Source organism: Armigeres subalbatus, chromosome 3 (assembly GCF_024139115.2).
Source record: "Armigeres subalbatus isolate Guangzhou_Male chromosome 3, GZ_Asu_2, whole genome shotgun sequence".
NCBI lineage: Eukaryota > Metazoa > Arthropoda > Insecta > Diptera > Culicidae > Armigeres > Armigeres subalbatus.
In genome coordinates this window covers 9,224,251-9,241,298 of record NC_085141.1, presented here as the reverse complement: position 1 = coordinate 9,241,298, position 17,048 = coordinate 9,224,251, and the positions used below count along the sequence as shown (strand labels likewise).

General features: G+C 37.7%; 1 protein-coding gene across 2 annotated transcripts in view; it reads left to right on the top strand.

Moving 5' to 3' along the window:
* The window catches only part of LOC134225412 (ATP-dependent Clp protease ATP-binding subunit clpX-like, mitochondrial), a 119,414-nt gene that overhangs the window by 87,823 nt on the left and 14,543 nt on the right, over positions 1-17,048 (top strand). For both annotated transcript variants that reach the window (XM_062705471.1, XM_062705472.1), the window contains exons 3-4: positions 10,317-11,268; positions 11,433-11,709. In XM_062705471.1, the coding sequence (XP_062561455.1) occupies positions 10,317-11,268; positions 11,433-11,709 (1,229 nt within the window). The remainder of the gene's footprint in view (positions 1-10,316; positions 11,269-11,432; positions 11,710-17,048) is intronic.

Here is a 17,048-nt window from a genome sequence, read left to right as displayed (position 1 = left end):
ATTTTGGCTTCTCACTTTGAGAATTAAGTTTAAATATCGTAGAAAAGGCCTTGCATGATGCATGCGGTTTGTTGAATTTTATTTGGCACGTACATTTGTTGTGAAAAACGGAATTTAATTCACAAAAGTACGAATTTTCATAGAAATTTGGTCTCTCTCTGCAAAGCTGAATTTCGGCTCCTCACTTTTAGAATAAAGTTTGAATTTGGTGAAATGGGCCTTGTAGAATGTATGTGGGTTGCTGGATTTCATTTAGCACGTTTATTTGTTGTGTAAAACGGAATTTAATTCACAAAAGTACGTATTTTCATAGAAATTTGGTTTCTCTGTTCTGCGAAGTTCAATTTTTGCTTCTCACTTTGAGAATTAAGTTTGAATTTTGTAGAATAGCCCTTGCAGAATGCATATGGTTTGTTGGATTTTATTTGGTTCGTACAATTGGTGCTTAAAAACGGAATTTAATTCACAAAACTACGTATTTTCAAAGAAATTTGGATTTTTCCCGGGTAGAAGCCGTGATATTGATAACAAAACATGACATTAACTTGTTTGAAATAAGAGTAAAAATAACAAGCGAAAATAACAAAAAATTGCACCGAAATATAATAAAAAAACGGATTTTGCTATTAACAAAAACAAACTAATAGCTCAAGACATTAATAAGTTCTTGTTAATGGCAAAACCTGATATTTTTATAATATTTCGGCGCAATTTTTTAGTAATTTTTGCTAATTACTAAAGTAAAAGAGTAAAAATAATTACTCTTATTTCAAACAAGTTAATATCATGTTTTGTTATCAATATCATGTTTTACTGTTAATGAGCAATTTTCGTCTACCCGGGTTTGCTCTTCAAAGCAGTATTTCGGCTTCGCACTTTGAGAATTAGGTTGGAATATAATAGAATAAGCCTTGTAGATTGCAAATGGTTTGTTGGATTCCATTTCTCAAGTACATTTGTTGCTAAAAACGGAATTTAATTCACGAAAGAACGTATTTTCATAGAAATTTGGTTTCTCTCCTCTGCAAAGCCGAAAAATCCGTTTTTCACAACAAATCTATGCCAAATCCAACCAACCATATGCATTCTGCAAGGCCTATTCTACAAAATTTAAACTTTATTCTCAAAATGAGGAGCCGAAATACAGCTTTGCAGAGGAGAGAAACCAAATTTCTATGAAAATACGTACTTTTGTGAATTAAATTCCGTTATTCACAACAAATGAACGTGCCAAATGAAATCCAAAAACCTACATGCATTATACAAGGCCCATTCTAAACAATTCAAACTTCATTCTCCAAGTGAGAGGCCAAAACATATCTTTACAGAGCAGAGAAACCAAATTCTATGAAAATACGTACTTTTGTGAAATAAAATGCGTTTATCTCAAAAACTGGACGTGTTACAGAAAATATGAATACGTATCTGAATTCAGCGTAAAAAAATCTATTGAATACATTGAAATTAGTTGAAGGGAGCGAAAAAAAGTTTAATTTTGTTGGATAGTTATAGATAGTTGGATTATAATCGATGGTTTTCAAACTGAAAAAAATATTGCAGAGTAAAAATAATTGTTGTAGGGGTCCCTCGCTAGATTTTTTTTTCAAATGGTCACGAAATAAAAGCTGAAGAGCTGTATTTTCTTGTAGTGAAAGTTTTGGGGATGAATTTTTTTTTGTCATAAAGGTCTCCCATACTCACGCCGTGCAAACATTTGAAAACGGGTGTTGTTTTGGGATGTTTTAGGAAATGTTTGAAAAATAATAATGCCCCGATCTACGCCGATCTCAAAAGCATTTACACCGCGTTGGTCTAAATAGAGATGATTTCTTCTTTCTATTCGCTCCAAAAATAATCATAACTGCATCACTCCACAATTCTTATTCATCAAGCAAACAGCTCTATTATATGTACCCTCAAGCCAAACGACCATTATGTCAAACATCTTCAAACCAAATCGGGTGCATATCCACACCAGTAAAAATACGAAAAATACACGCAGACTGTACAGTGTCTTAGAAAGTAAAAGCACGATTTATAAATAACAATACGACTTTGTTGATGGAGTCCGCTTCATTAATATGCTTTCATGCCTTTGTCAAAGCCCAAAAAGTTTCAATAGGAATTTCCTGGGAATAGTTTAGAGAATCCATCTCCTTGACTCATTTTGCCTTGTACCAGATTACCGTGTCCATCGCGTAATACACTGATAAACCGGCATAGGCGTAACTAGAGTCTCGGTCTAGGGGGGGCCATGGTACCAGCTGGTGGGATGTAATTTTCAAAGGCGATTTAAACACTGTGCGTATGGATTGCAATAGAAATTGATTGACTAAGTTTATCGCTCATTCGTCCTAGAACTAACATAAAAAAATCGCGAATAATACAATTGATTTCCAATGATGCTGTGATTGCTTCAAAACGCTGTGTCTGTGTCAACTTGTCTTCTCCATGTTACTAAATGTGGATAAGTGTGTAATCTAAGATTCAAGAAACTTTTTCGAATTATCTATAAATGAAATTCGATATGAGTATATTTCTGAAAGTTTTCAAGCATTTCCATGATTACTTAATGCATAAAGATCTCGATTTTTTTGAAACTTGGAATTTTTGAAACTCTTTAGATGTGGAACAAATTCCACGAAATTTTGTCATAATCAATATAAGTATTCATGTTGAAGTGTTGAATTCTGATCCAATTAATATAGCGTTTTAGCTGGTCATCAGACTGCATAGCCGATAAACAATTCAACAAGTTAATTACAGTCGATAACCACCTCCACGATAAGTATTCATGCAATTCCAAAATGTATGCTATGTGCCGAAATAGTTAAGTACCGATGAACACAAATTTGGAATCCTAAAGTGTTTTTTATAAGTCATAAATTCCATGAGAAATGTTTTCTGATACGAACTGGTTTCTAAATCTATTTTTTTTATCCTAAAAAACAAATTCTAACTAAAGCAGGCACAAAAGAGTTTTCCGATGATCCTTATGAAATCGCCAAAAAATTAAATGGAACAAGATCTTTTGAGGATTATAAAAATATTTCTTTAATGCAATCTCTGTTGTGAGTGCGAGGGTTGCCTAAGTTTTGTCCTAATACTTTCAATGGAATGCGTTGTTGATTTTTCTGTCATTATTGTAACAAAGATTCTTAAGTTTTATAATTTTATATCTTTCTGTGCCAGAATTATATAGCGAGAGCAAAAAGCTCCATAGGAATTTGATCAACTGTTTTGCGGCATACCTTGCGATTAACTCGAAGATTTTCGAAAGAATGGTCGTTCGAAATTTCATTGACCGGATTTGTGTACATGTGCCCTGTGTAGTTGCTTCAGTCTTTTTTGAAGCGGATGGTAGTTTAATAGATAAGAAATATTTATATCTTAATTCAATTATGTTTTTATGTTTCTGCGACCAGGATACTAGTCAAACAAATGCAGAACAAATTTATTATTTTAAGCTAGCAACTGAATTGGAAGCGGCATTGATTTTAGCTTAAAAATCGAGAAAATGTTCCCGGGGGTCCAACTTAAATATTTCGATGCTTTGCTGAACAAATGGTCATAGATGTGATAACGCAACAAAAAATATGTTTATAGAATTCATAATCAAAATTAAGAAATATGTAGGAAATATGTAAATGAAATAAAAACTGACTAAGTTGGAATTACTTTTCAAAATTTTCTGGGGGGGGCCACAAGTAGGTCTGGAGGGGGCCAGGCCCCCCGGCCCCCCCTTATTTACGCCAATGTAAACCGGTCAAAATAGTACTGAGTTATGATGCTTTCGGATAATGGACAGCAACAGCAACCAGAATTTTTGAACGTACACATCAACTTTTGGAATGGACAACTGCAAACGCTGCAAATGGTTTTGAGAGCATTCCACGCTTACAAATTGCTTGCAAAATCATTGCCTTTTTACAGAATTTTCCTAAATTAACTTGTTATCAACATCGTCAATACTTTACCACCATGGATCATGTTGAACTGGTCCCGTGAAAGCATCTTGTAATCTGATTTCACTTATGGTTCATCATCATCAGCACCTTGCATAACGATCTGCCACACAAAAGTTTATCGTATAACTCATGGTTTCCCAAACTGTGGGTCGCGACCCCCAGGCTATTCGTGGGTTGATCTATGGTGTGTCGCGAAAGACAAATCTTGATTCAAACTTTTGATCCTACTTTATCCCATAAATTTATACCAGCTTTTAGATAAGGATTTAAGTAATAAATAGATCATTGGAGAATAACAAATTTTATGAAGTCAATAGCAAATAAAATGAAGTACAATACAATCCAAATCTAACCTGAATTCAAATAAAGAATAATTCAATTCAAATCCAATCGAAATCCAACCAAAGTTTTCAATGGTCCTGCATATATCATGAGTTATATCAAATCAAAAATTAATATATGTTCAAAAATCAAACAATTATGTTTCAATTATAAATCAAACATTAATGAGATTTCAGCAAATACAATGGTGGGGTATGAAGTAATTTATTATGATTTGTGCAATTTAACGAGAACGAACTTATCCGATTTCTACAAATCAATGCATTTTGGTACCTGGTGGGTCGCAAGCAACATGGGATTCATATCCTAAAAGTTTGGGAACCTCTAACTTATGAGTACATGTTCTGACATATGTGGCATGTTATTCAATTCTTTTTTTCTTCTGCTTCCTGAAAGTCTGTAGTTCATTTTATGTCTTGTTTGGTCGACTTTATTATTCGATGTTCTCAGATTTTTTTCAAATCTTGAACTGAAGAACCCTTTATATGGGAAAAGTTTGAACGATTTTTCGATCGAGCGTATGGCTCATTGGGACCGCTTTACGTTCAGATTTTTTAATGTTCTGAAAACTACTTATCATATACTTCCGATTCGCATTGCAAACTGCTCCGATGCTCTTAGCCTTTATTTTCGCCATTTGAATTAGTGGATGTTGGGAATAGTGCACCATTCGTGCAAGGCCCCATACAAAGTGGTGGCCAATAATATTTTTTTGGCTTTTCTGCATTTTTTATTATATTCTAGTAATATTAGCATAAGATTAATCATATTTATGCATTTTCATCGCATCCGAAAGGCTTAGCTAGTATTTAACCCAGTAATGAGCTACGTACTCTTGAACAATAAACTTGAACGATTGTTTTTAATTTTAGGGCCAGTTCAAATGCAAATCAAAACTAGAATAAGGTTGCTGTGCATAAGATTAAATAGGAGAGGTACAGGTGGAAGCCCAGCCTCCTCCACCTTGCATCCGCCCCCCTTACCAAGATCTGACCGCTTCCCCATTTTTTAATTATGTTGTATAAGAGTATTGTTTTATCAATCAGGTATTTTGGTGAAGAAATATTTCTCTTCCAAACCGTACCCCCCCCCCCCCCCCAAAAACTTATCTGCACCGCCTCCCCATACTGGAGATATTTTTTCCGTACAAATAAATCATTCAAACTAGTCGAAAGATTATTTTTTAATATGTTTCCATTATTTTTACATATTTAACTAAGTCAATTTTTCATACTGCAAACTGTTCCGATCTCCATCTCACTGAACATATATTTATCTCATCGCGAAACAAATAAATTCGGCACCAATTTCATCGCTTCTAGATCTAATACCTTTTCTTTGCTTTGTTTTTGATGGGATGAACATCGGCGCCATGAGCAGTTCCCCTACTACAAAACTAAACATAATTTTTATTGATAAATTGTTATAATAAATTTTTGTTATTAACTTTCTCTTAAAACTAAACCAAATTTACGTGCAATTAATGTAAAATGGCACCTGGACAGAGATAACTTTTTAGTCCAGTTGGGTAGATACAGTTTCTATATGGAATGATAATTTTCGGTCCGTTTTTCCCTATTTTAACAAAAATAATAATTAAGTGTGCAACATTTTTAAGACTAAATTTGACATTTAACAGCTTCATCTTCCAAGCATTGTTTAATTTGAAGTTTTGCCTTTCTTGTACAAAGTTGTACCAAAAAGCTATATGATTATTCCAAAAATGAACTTTTGATAGAAGGCCCGGAGACACATAATGTTATATACCGATCGACTCAGCTCGACAAACCGAGATGATGTCTGTATGTGTGTATGTGTACATATTTTGTAGACACACTTCTTGGAACTTAGTTGCATTCGACGCGGAATGCGGTCCCATTGTTTGATATTGAAAATTGGCTCGATCCGATATTGCATTTCGGAATTATTGAAAAATCTTTGTTTTTCCCAAGGCCACCTTCTAAAATAAAATTTTCATGTATGGTGAAAATGCATAGTAATTAATACAAAAACATGTAACATGATAGAAAAAATGCGATCTATTCCCCTAAAGTGCTTTTTTGACCTTTCTTATGTAATTTTTTCAATACATTTTACGATTCACGAGAAAGGCATCATCGCCACTAGGGGGATTAATCTGGGTTTTTTAAACACATTTTACGATGCACAAGAAAGGCATCATCCCCGCCAAGTGGATTAAATTGGGTTTTTGTTATGCTCGATAATCGTAATTAACAAAGAAAAAAATTAAATAATTTTAAAAAATACTTTTTTCGATCTTTTTCAATCACCGATGGACATCCACACGTCCTGAGGCGGTGACGTCCATACGCCCAGGCCAGCTCACCTTCTCAGTTACCTCAGGGTCGGCTTTGGACCGGGGAAAACCGAGTAACCCTATACTTACCTTCTGCTATCTATAGCGAACCAGGGAGAGGCCTATAATTGTGCTGGGGATTGGTCATGTACTAGTTAGATAAAACAAAATGCATAATCGAGACATCAAATCTATATTCTCAGACAAAGGGGGGGGGGGGTTACAATGTTCTGATTCTTACAATGCTTGTTTTTTGTTGGGGCCCATTGTTGCTGGAGGAGAGATCACGTTGTTGGGGGAGAGATGACGGAGACATACCTGGGACCACGTGTCCGATGATGTGGTACTCGTAGAATGAGCGACGCTTGACGATCTGACGATCGACCGGATTGGCAACTTTCAATTCGCAGAGATGCGTGCCGTGGCAAACACGGCTATTATTTGCAGGGTTGAAGAATATTCGCTTTACCGTTGACGGTAGGCACAGGAATGTGAGTGTCCGGTTGTTTGTTAATCCGGGGTCCAGGACGTCGCGTGAGCCGGTGGCAGATCAGAGCGAACAACACACGAAACTCTCCATCCAAACGTGTGGTTGGCTTCCTATCCCGGACTTAAGTCCTCGAGCTCAAGCGCGCCATCTCTCTTCTTCCCTTCATCATCCTCGACACCTCCCATCTCCTCCCCTCCATCATCCTGCTCCATTATATAGTCCTCCATTCCTCGGCAAAATGCCAAATTTAGTATTGTCGTACTCTAAGCTGCTCCCAAGGGCCTCATACGCCTGTCACTGGCGAACAAAGCTCGTATACTCTGCATCGAAGCTTAGAACTGGTGTTAGGGCGCAATCGTTAATGCGAACATTTTTATATTCGGTTAGTTACTGCAAATAAATTCTTTTTCGAGTCCCTATAATCTAGCAGGTATCTCAAGCATACCACATCGTTATAATGCTGCATGATTGAGTGTTTAATTTTGTTAAAATATCGAAATCAAAAGTGTGCATAAAAATTGCCTCGCCATAACAAAAAGGTGGTAGAGAATTAACACTGTTGTTTACAGTTTAGAACCAAATCCAGATGTCGCACATGTTGGAGTAGGGATTCAGTGCTCCGCCTTCTCCCCCTGGCTGCTCCCCATTCGGTTCAGTTTACATATAACGAGGGGTTCATGATTTTGATAAACTAGATTTAAATTTATTTATTTTTCAGGGGTTCTCAAATACTTCTCTTAACTAATGTTTATGTTTTTTTTCATTTATCGGCAATTTATCATAATATAATTTATTTATTTAACTAACTAATTTTAAGACCTTTCATTGTTACCGATTCTGTCGGTAACACTTTGTGCCAAAATGACGCTCATCCGCAGCTATCCGCAGTTGGATTCTTGTTCCGCAGATAGTATAGACCCCAAACTAAACTGTGGTGGTGGTCTCTTGAGACTGCTCGGCCCTGCTCGTTAGATATAGCCCAACAAAACAATACATTTTTTCAATAATTACACAATTTTTGCCAATTTTTATTAGCCGTGTATCCTCAACAGCATACTCATTTTATAGTTTAGACAATTATCTTTCCAACGGTGTATCAAATAAAAAATTAGACCGTTATTCGCTGAAAAAATTGCATTTTTTCAACAATTTTCACAATGTTCCTAAGTCTGATGTCTGTGGCGCAACGAGTTTTTATCACAGAGGGCTGAAATTTTGGGAATCTAGGTTTGAACTATCCGTCTATCAAATGGTATACAAGACAAGTCATTCAAAGCAAGTCAATTTTTTGATTTTTGGCCACCACTTTCCCCATAGTGATGTTGGCGCTTTTCAAGGGAATAGCTTCGCTTTTCCACAAAGCGACAGATTCCAATGTAAACAATGATGCTCAATGATTACCAGTTATTTAAACTCCATGTGAAAACGAAAGGAGCGCATTAAAATCGTGCTTATACTTTATGGGACACCTTATAAACAAGCAAGACTGCATGAGTGATCCAGGACCGTGTGAGTCCGGAAGGTTAAAGTTAAACGTTTTTCACTCCGTTTAAAGTTACTTTGTAGGTAGTCGACAGGGCGTTACAAAAGCTATGATTGTGTTTATACAATAATTGCCTGTCATTATGCTCAAAAATGATCACCTGTCTTTGTAGATATATTTCTTTTCAAGGTTGTTTGTACAGCATTTAAAATTCCAACAAATATGTCTATTACAAAAAGCAAGAGCGAACTCCGAACCTAATCTAATTCCACATGAGTGCGCATTATTATTTAAATTCGCCATTCAAGGCGCTATATTGTTAGCCATCATATAAGTAAACTAGTCAAGGTCGACACAGTTTTGGCGTTTTAAATTTCCATCAAGTGCAACCCATCACCACGTTTATTGTGCGATGATCTGTTTTGACATAGATTCACTACACCCCACACTGAGAGATTTGCTGGTTGAACTAAGAAGTCTCTCAGCCCCAAGTACCTCTACCTCTACCTACTGTGGCATCTTGGGGTTGATGATCACTTATATTACTTTGGCGTAACTCACTCGACCGCCACCTTTGCAAGCCAAACCATTCACCGCATGTTTAATAGATGATTCAGATGATTTGGGTCGGCAACACGTGATGACAAATCGTTTTCAATTGATGTATTCTCCGCTATTTATCAATCGAAACCTAAACAATTTTGAGGCTTATTTAGTATGTGTGTGTAATACGTGTGTTGCGTATTTTGCACCGCAAGTGCGAGCTATTTTTTACTTATATTGCCGTGGTCAAATTGAGAGTAATTACCCCTCACCTGGCTAGTTATCCAGTTGTGGATACCAAGAGATGTAGTTATGTAACATTCAATGGACCAATATGTTTACGGTCATTATCAAATACACGCCTCAATTGTAGTAATAAAATTACCAGTTCAGATTGCTTAGTTCAATTACTTTATTTTACCTTTCCTTCCATTCATTACACCCACATGAAATTATTTGTACCAACAGATACGTATTTGCAGATCAGTTTCCTACTTTAAGCATGCTCTCTTTCATTGAATGAATGGAAGTCAAAAACAACAGTACAAAAGCTCTATTTTGAACAATGATAGGTCAAAACCTGCCAAATACTAATTTTCCACAACTTTTCTATATTCTCCACACAATGCACTGAATTGTAAGAAATTCGATATTTTCCCAAACTTGTTTAATTTTACCCCTTATAAATGTTCACGCCGGAAAGGTTTATCTGTTATGAGAGTTCTTATTATAACGAATACGTAACAATCAACAGGGCAAAGTTGCATGTTCTATGCAATAGAAAGAAACACAACAAAGTTACCTTCCAATCAGCTGTTGCGCATTGGTTTATTCATTGCTGTTTCATGTGAAGGTCATCTTACTGGTTTACATTGGTTGGGGCATTGGCCTATAAAATCTCCCAATCAGTTAGTGCTGCGCTGTACTGATTAGGCGTCATAAAACAGACCGTGCCCGTGCGTGCAGTTGCACGATTGATTAGTTAATGCTTTTATTTGAACGGTCTACCTAACAAATATCGCCGGAGGCCCATGGTTAAAGTTAGACAAAACAATGTAAAAAAATAACAATCAAACTATAAACACATTGTTTCCATGACTGTTGCAAAATGAACAAATTGTAGAAAACCGTTTCGAATCCCTTTCTGATAATCTCTCTATTTTACGATTTCAGGTTTACTCTGTCTGGTAGCCTCACACCAGCACAATCATCAGCACTGCGCTTTCTCAGATCACACTCATTGCTGCAGCCAAATCAGAGCAGAGACCCATTCAAAGGGACACAATCAGCTGCGAAGGTTCCATGTTTCATCCACATGTGCAAAATCTTCCAAGGATGACTCAAACACGCCTGGGTCCGGTTCGGGTGGTTCATCAGCGTCTAGCTCCGGTGGCGGCAAGGATGGCAATGGTAAGGAACCTCCAAATAAAAAGAATGTTCTTTCCTGTCCAAAGTGTGGTGATCCCTGCACTCATGTCGAAACTTTCGTTAGCTCCACGAGGTTCGTGAAGTGCGAAAAATGTCATCACTTTTTTGTGGTGCTAAGTGAAGTGGATTCGAAGAAGACCATGAAAGACACGGAAACCAAAGGGCAACGAAAGCCTCCTCCACCGCCGAAAAAGATCATGGAATATCTCGATCGACACGTCGTTGGTCAAGAGCTTGCCAAGAAAGTCCTCTCCGTGGCCGTGTACAACCATTACAAACGGATCTATCACAATCTGCCGCCCCCGGCGAGCAGTGGCGGACAGTCTGGTGCGCAGCAAATAGATGCCATGTCCCGCAGTGGTGACCTGCTTCACATCTCCGGCATCGGTCACACCATGATGAGTTCGGCTCCCTCAGAAGTACCTCGTCCGCCTATGGCTTCATCAAACGCATCGCAAGCACACCACCCGGGTTCAGAGCTGCTTGACAAGAAAACCCACGAGCTCAGACTGGAGAAAAGCAACATTCTAATGCTAGGCCCGACCGGTTCGGGTAAAACACTTCTAGCGCAAACTATTGCCAAGTGTTTGGACGTCCCGTTTGCCATTTGTGATTGCACCACGCTGACACAAGCTGGCTACGTTGGAGAGGACATCGAAAGTGTGATCGCCAAACTGCTTCAGGATGCCAATTACAGGTACAGATTGACATATTCATGATTTTTAGCGAATTGTATAATACTGCCGTCATACGCATATTTGTCCCATGTTTGCTAGGATTCCCTATATACATGGGACAATTATGCGTATAACGGTAGTATAGAGAGTAGACACGATACCAATCACGACTATTTTGTTTTAGTGTGGAACGAGCACAGACCGGAATCGTATTTCTGGATGAAGTCGATAAGATTGGTGCCGTTCCCGGGATTCACCAGCTCCGCGATGTTGGTGGTGAGGGTGTTCAACAAGGCATGCTAAAAATGCTGGAAGGTACAATCGTGAATGTGCCCGAACGGAATTCGCCACGGAAGTTAAGAGGCGAAACTGTTCAGGTGGATACGACTAATATTTTGTTCGTGGCTTCCGGTGCGTACACGGGACTGGACCGGTTGATTGCCAGGCGACTGAATGAGAAGGTAGGTAGAATTATTGACAGTTGAAATTTATAGAAAAGTTCTACCAATTGACAAACAACATTTTTTATGTTATGGCACAATTGCAAAGGCATGAAATTCTTAGACATTTGTTTTACATTTTGTTCATTTTCTATTATTATATCAATACATACTGCAAAATTTATTTCCTGCAATACTCTGGTCTCGATTTTTACCCGGATTGATTCCATCAATTTATCGGTTCATTTTTGACGGTTAGAGTCACTTGGCCGAAAGGATCATTTGGCAGAAAAATTAAAATTTGTTTCCTTATCAAGTATGTGAAGTGATAATGGAAAAGAGCGAAGTGCGAAGTGAGTGCTGAGAAATGAGAAGAGAATACTGGAAAGTGGGATGTTCGAAGTAAAGTAAGTAGTGAAAAGTGGATAATGAGAAATGAGAAAGAGAAGTGAGATGTGATAGGTGAGAATTAAGATGTGATTACTTCTCTTAGTGAGTAGTGAAAAATAAGAGGTCAGAACTAATCGGATTACTATCAGGTTGTTGTCCGAAATTCTTACTACATGTCTGGTCCACCGTAGTTTGTCAATATCTTGTGTCTATAAAGTCTCTTATGACAATGAATGCATGGCAGGCATGTAAATGAAATAGCTGTGGTGAGAAAGTCTAAAGGTCCACTATTTAGATATTTCACTCTCTCTCTCTCTAAAGCGAACAAAGAATCCACATCTTGTTAACTTTAACGTTTAACCCGTGGATTCTCGGAAAGTTGTTTTGTTATATCTGGGATATTTTTGTTACCACGGACATCGAAATGCTGGCAACACGATTGTCTGAATATCAAGCAGCGGGAGGTCAGTCTAGTGCATATGGGAATTTGATTTCAGACATCCCGTAGCAGCCCTATAATGATTTATTAAGAGTTTATTTCGTTTCCGTTGCTAAACTATTCTGTCCAGCTCGCGCATGAGTTAAATCATAAAATTTCACCCAACCGCTAAGAGGCCCCTGGTACGAGGCTGCACAAAAAACAGTCTGGCGGAAACAGAAAACCGGTTAAATTTTGTTCTTGACATTTATTCAACGGACTGACTGTCTGCATCGTTTGGTGCATATTGCTTGATCGAATAAAATATGAATGTCTGGAAAATTATGTTTTTGCAAATTCTTCTGGTAGTCTGTTATTATCCCGTTTCGGCTTCAGCCTATCTGCGATATCTTAACACTGGGCAATACGTCAACCGTTAGACGTTCAGTATAATAGGCCTGTATACTTAGCCCCTCAGCTGAAAATGAATCACCTTAGACTGTAAGATCGTAATGCTACGAACATAATGCAATCTACTAAATAGTGGGATACGCATAAAATAAAATTAGTAAAAATGTAGGTATGTAGGTCATAACGGGTCTGGGTCATTTGATGTAAAGTCAATCCTAATAACGTAATTTGACATAAAAGCCATATGGCATAACGAAGGCTAAAGGCCCATCTATAATGGTGAGCGCAGTGGCGAGTTTTAACAGAAAATGCATGGGTTGATTGAGGGGATGAAACGCAAAGGAGTGTAAGTGACAAAAACTTAGTTTCGTAAAAAATGGGTTGCGAAGTTTTTCAATATTTTTTCGCTCCAAAAAATACAAATTTTATGTAAAATTTCACATTTATTACAAACAACGTACAACTTATATCAACATATTGCGGCAAAGCTCTAAAACCAAAACATTTTTCGCTGTAGTCAACTCAAATTCAACAAAAATTTCACTTACACCTAGTGACAGTCTAGTGGCTACCGCTTCTGCCTTATAAGCAGGAGGTCGTGGGTTCAATTCCAGGCTCGTCCCTTTTCTACTTTGTATTTCTATCTTAGTTCTTTCTGTGTTTCACGTTCTACCAGAACGATTTCTACTGTTAAACCTTCAACAGTAGAAATCCAAAAACCTCCCGTGGCACCTATGAGAGGTCGTAGAGAGCATCTTTCTTAAGTAGGTGTCCAACTAACCATCCTTTCCCTTCCTCAGCATTCGCAAGGACGTGCCCAGGATAGATCTCGATTATTGGAGAGTGCATTGCTTCCATCTAAGAGATAGCGATTTAGTCCCAAATCAATATCTGTGGTTACGAATGAAAGTGTTGCTACTCTCATACAATAGTTTTGGCTTATACCACCTACGAATTTGTGCGAAATGCTCAATGCTAATGCTAATGCTAATGATCAATCGCAAAGATGACCTTCCGTTGTTTGACGTTTGCGGTCGTGTTTTGAACACAACCTTTATGATTTTTTCCCTTCAGTGCCCGTCTCAAACATATCAATTGCGTTCTGCCTCAATTCACTTGGTTTCAACAAATGCAGAGCAGAACCTTGGCGCAGTGAATATTCGTTTTGGGCGTCGCTGTAGAGGCATGTCCGGGCTTTCCTATGACTTTCTGCGTTTTGAATTATCGTAATGGACCCAATTTTCGTCGCCACACGCTATGCCTTAAGGCAATTATTACGCAAAGTGAATGCACCTCAGATGTTAAGCCGTTAGATCATAGTTTTTGACCTCTAGTTTAAGGATATGTATCGATTGAAATATTTAATCGGTTAGTCTTTTACTATTTAAGGGGATTAAAATATCCCTAAAAATATGATCTGATTTTTTTTAAAATTCCTGTCTGCTTCAAGGAAAGCAAGTCCTGATGCTTCAAGGAAAAAATTCATATAAAAACATCTAAGCTAATCTAAGGATCAAGTTAAATGTTTCACTGTCAACATTTGCTATCAGCACCTTGCTCTTTTTGTACCGCTGTCTAGCTTCCCGAGCAAAGTCGGTTAACAAAATGAAAGCAAATTGATATTAAGCTCTGCTGTTGAGATTATATTGAAAACAAAATTGTCTATTGTTAGTCTATTGTTAGTTGATATCGCAACTTGTTTTCAATATGCATTCTTCAGTTATCATAATCAAGATTTTTTTATGTACAGGTTATCCGACTTCGTCAGTAGATGGGAATAACCAGCGCGAGGGGGAAACATACATCTTCAGTGCAAAACGTAAACAAACGAGCATAAATTCCATACAAAAATCCAAGATGGCTGAGTTGAGGATATTGACAATAGAGATGGTCGGGTTTCGGGTTTGGAAAATTAGAACAATGTCGGGTTCGGGTCGGGTACGGGTTTGTGAGATGATAAAATGTCGGGTTTGGGTCGGGTACGAGTTTAATAAATAAAGTATTGAATATTTTTTATTCGCTTCTTGTAATTTGAATTATTATGGTTCGTTGTTTGAGCCTATACCCTTTTGAGTGTAAAGAGAAATGTAAAATATCTAGTTTGAGTTTTCCGCCAAAAAATAGTTCGGGTCCAGCTCGGGTTTAAGACTGCAAAAATTGTCGGGTTCGGGTTTGATAAGATTTTTCATTCCGGGTTCGGGTCGGGTCCGGGTTTGAAAGGAATTTCTAAATCGGGTTCGGGTCGGGTTTGGGTTTACAAAATGTGAAACCCGACCATCTCTAATTGAAAAGTCGGATAACCTGTATACATAAAAAAATCTTGATCATAATGATAGCAGCTTCACATCAAATTATGCTGTCGATTATCTAAAGTGTGTTTTACGAAAAATAAAAGCAATCTGCAAACAAAATATGCTGATGTTGTGAATGCTCATAACAATAATCTAATTGAATACTCCTTTTTATATCAAATTAAGAATCTTATGATATCAAATTTAGTAATCATGTTGATTTTATCAACAGCAAAATTTGTTTTCAGAACGATTTCACAGTGGAAAAATATGCTCTCATTTCTGCTGTGTTAACCGTTAATCCATACAAAACGAGATCAACTGGAGTAATCAAATTACTGACATCATAAAAGCAAAATCTGATTCAAATTTGATTTCAAACTTTGCTCGGGTTATGGGGTTACACCACTGTAGAGCACAAAAAAGGTATATTGTAGGAATTTTCTTTCTCTTCTTCTTCATTGGCATTGCATCCCCCACTGGGATATTGCCGCCTCGCAGCTTAGTGTTCATTAAGCACTTCCACAGTTATTAACTGCGAGGTTTCTAAGCCAGGTTACCATTTTTGCATTCGTATATCATGAGGCTAACACGATGATACTTTTATGCCCAAGGAAGTCGAGACAATTTCCAATCCGAAAATTGTCTAGACCGGCAACGGGAATCGAACCCAGCCACCCTCAGCATGGTCTCATGGTCTTGCTTTGTAGCCGCGCATCTTACCGCACGGCTAAGGAGGGCCCTTAGGAATTTTTCTTTGGCTCTTCAAAAAGAGTAATGATTAATTATTTTAGAGCGTCTTAGGGGAAATGCTACAAGGTTAAAAGACTATTATTCTTCCATTTACTTCCACTATTCACTTTTTATGTATCAACATACATAAAAAGTGAATAGTGGAAGTAAATGGAAGAATAATAGTCTTTTAACCAAAAAGAGTAATTGAAATTAATTTAACTTTAGCTTTGACTGCCTACACATATCTATGGTTGCTATTCCATGAATCAATGGTCTGTGATTGTTCAAACATTCTCAGTGTGCAAGGTGCAAGTGGCTTCAATAACGGTATCGGTAACGTCCTTGTATTCAGTTTGGAAGGTGGAAAGCTGGGTCTGCAGAACGTTGCGTGGATAAACGATTCGACTCAATTACGATGAAATGTGCTTTTAGAGCCATATTTTCCTGGCATACTGTCTAGCCTAGGCCTCTAAAAACGTTCCTCCCATTTGTTTAGTGAATCGGCTGCCCCATGACATTTCCCACGCATTAAACTCGCCTGCAATGACTACTGGTTCCAGCCCATCTGATCTTGTCAGCCAGTCGATCATCCGAGTATATTGTATATTAACCATGGCTATGGCTGAGCTGCGCCCTCCGCTTGTGCCTACTTCTTGTACTGGGAATCGATTCGTCATGTAAATCTCCGCTGTCCAAAATTCATCTACAACGGATCCGAGAGGATACGTCTGTACCCGATTTTTCCGAAAGCTGCTGAGCTTCCGAGCTGTGATTGAGATTTAGCTGTATGAAAGGCTTTCTCTTTGTCGCCACATAACGGGGAGGCTATTCACAGAGAAATTGGAATACTCAGAAGTGGGTGTTTTTTCACCCATCTCCGAGATAACTGGACTAACCCATAAGGTGGTTAAAGTGGCTTTACCCATAAGTGGGAAGAAGGCTTGTACGTCAAAATAGATGTGTACTTTTCAACCACCTTCAAGACGCAAAATTTTTGTTCGGATGGGTAAAAAACACCCACCTGCAGTAAAAATAATGTCAGCATTGAGGATTTTCGTCTAATAATAAATTTTGATCACAAATAAGTACATTTCAAAACAACACAACAATCGAGT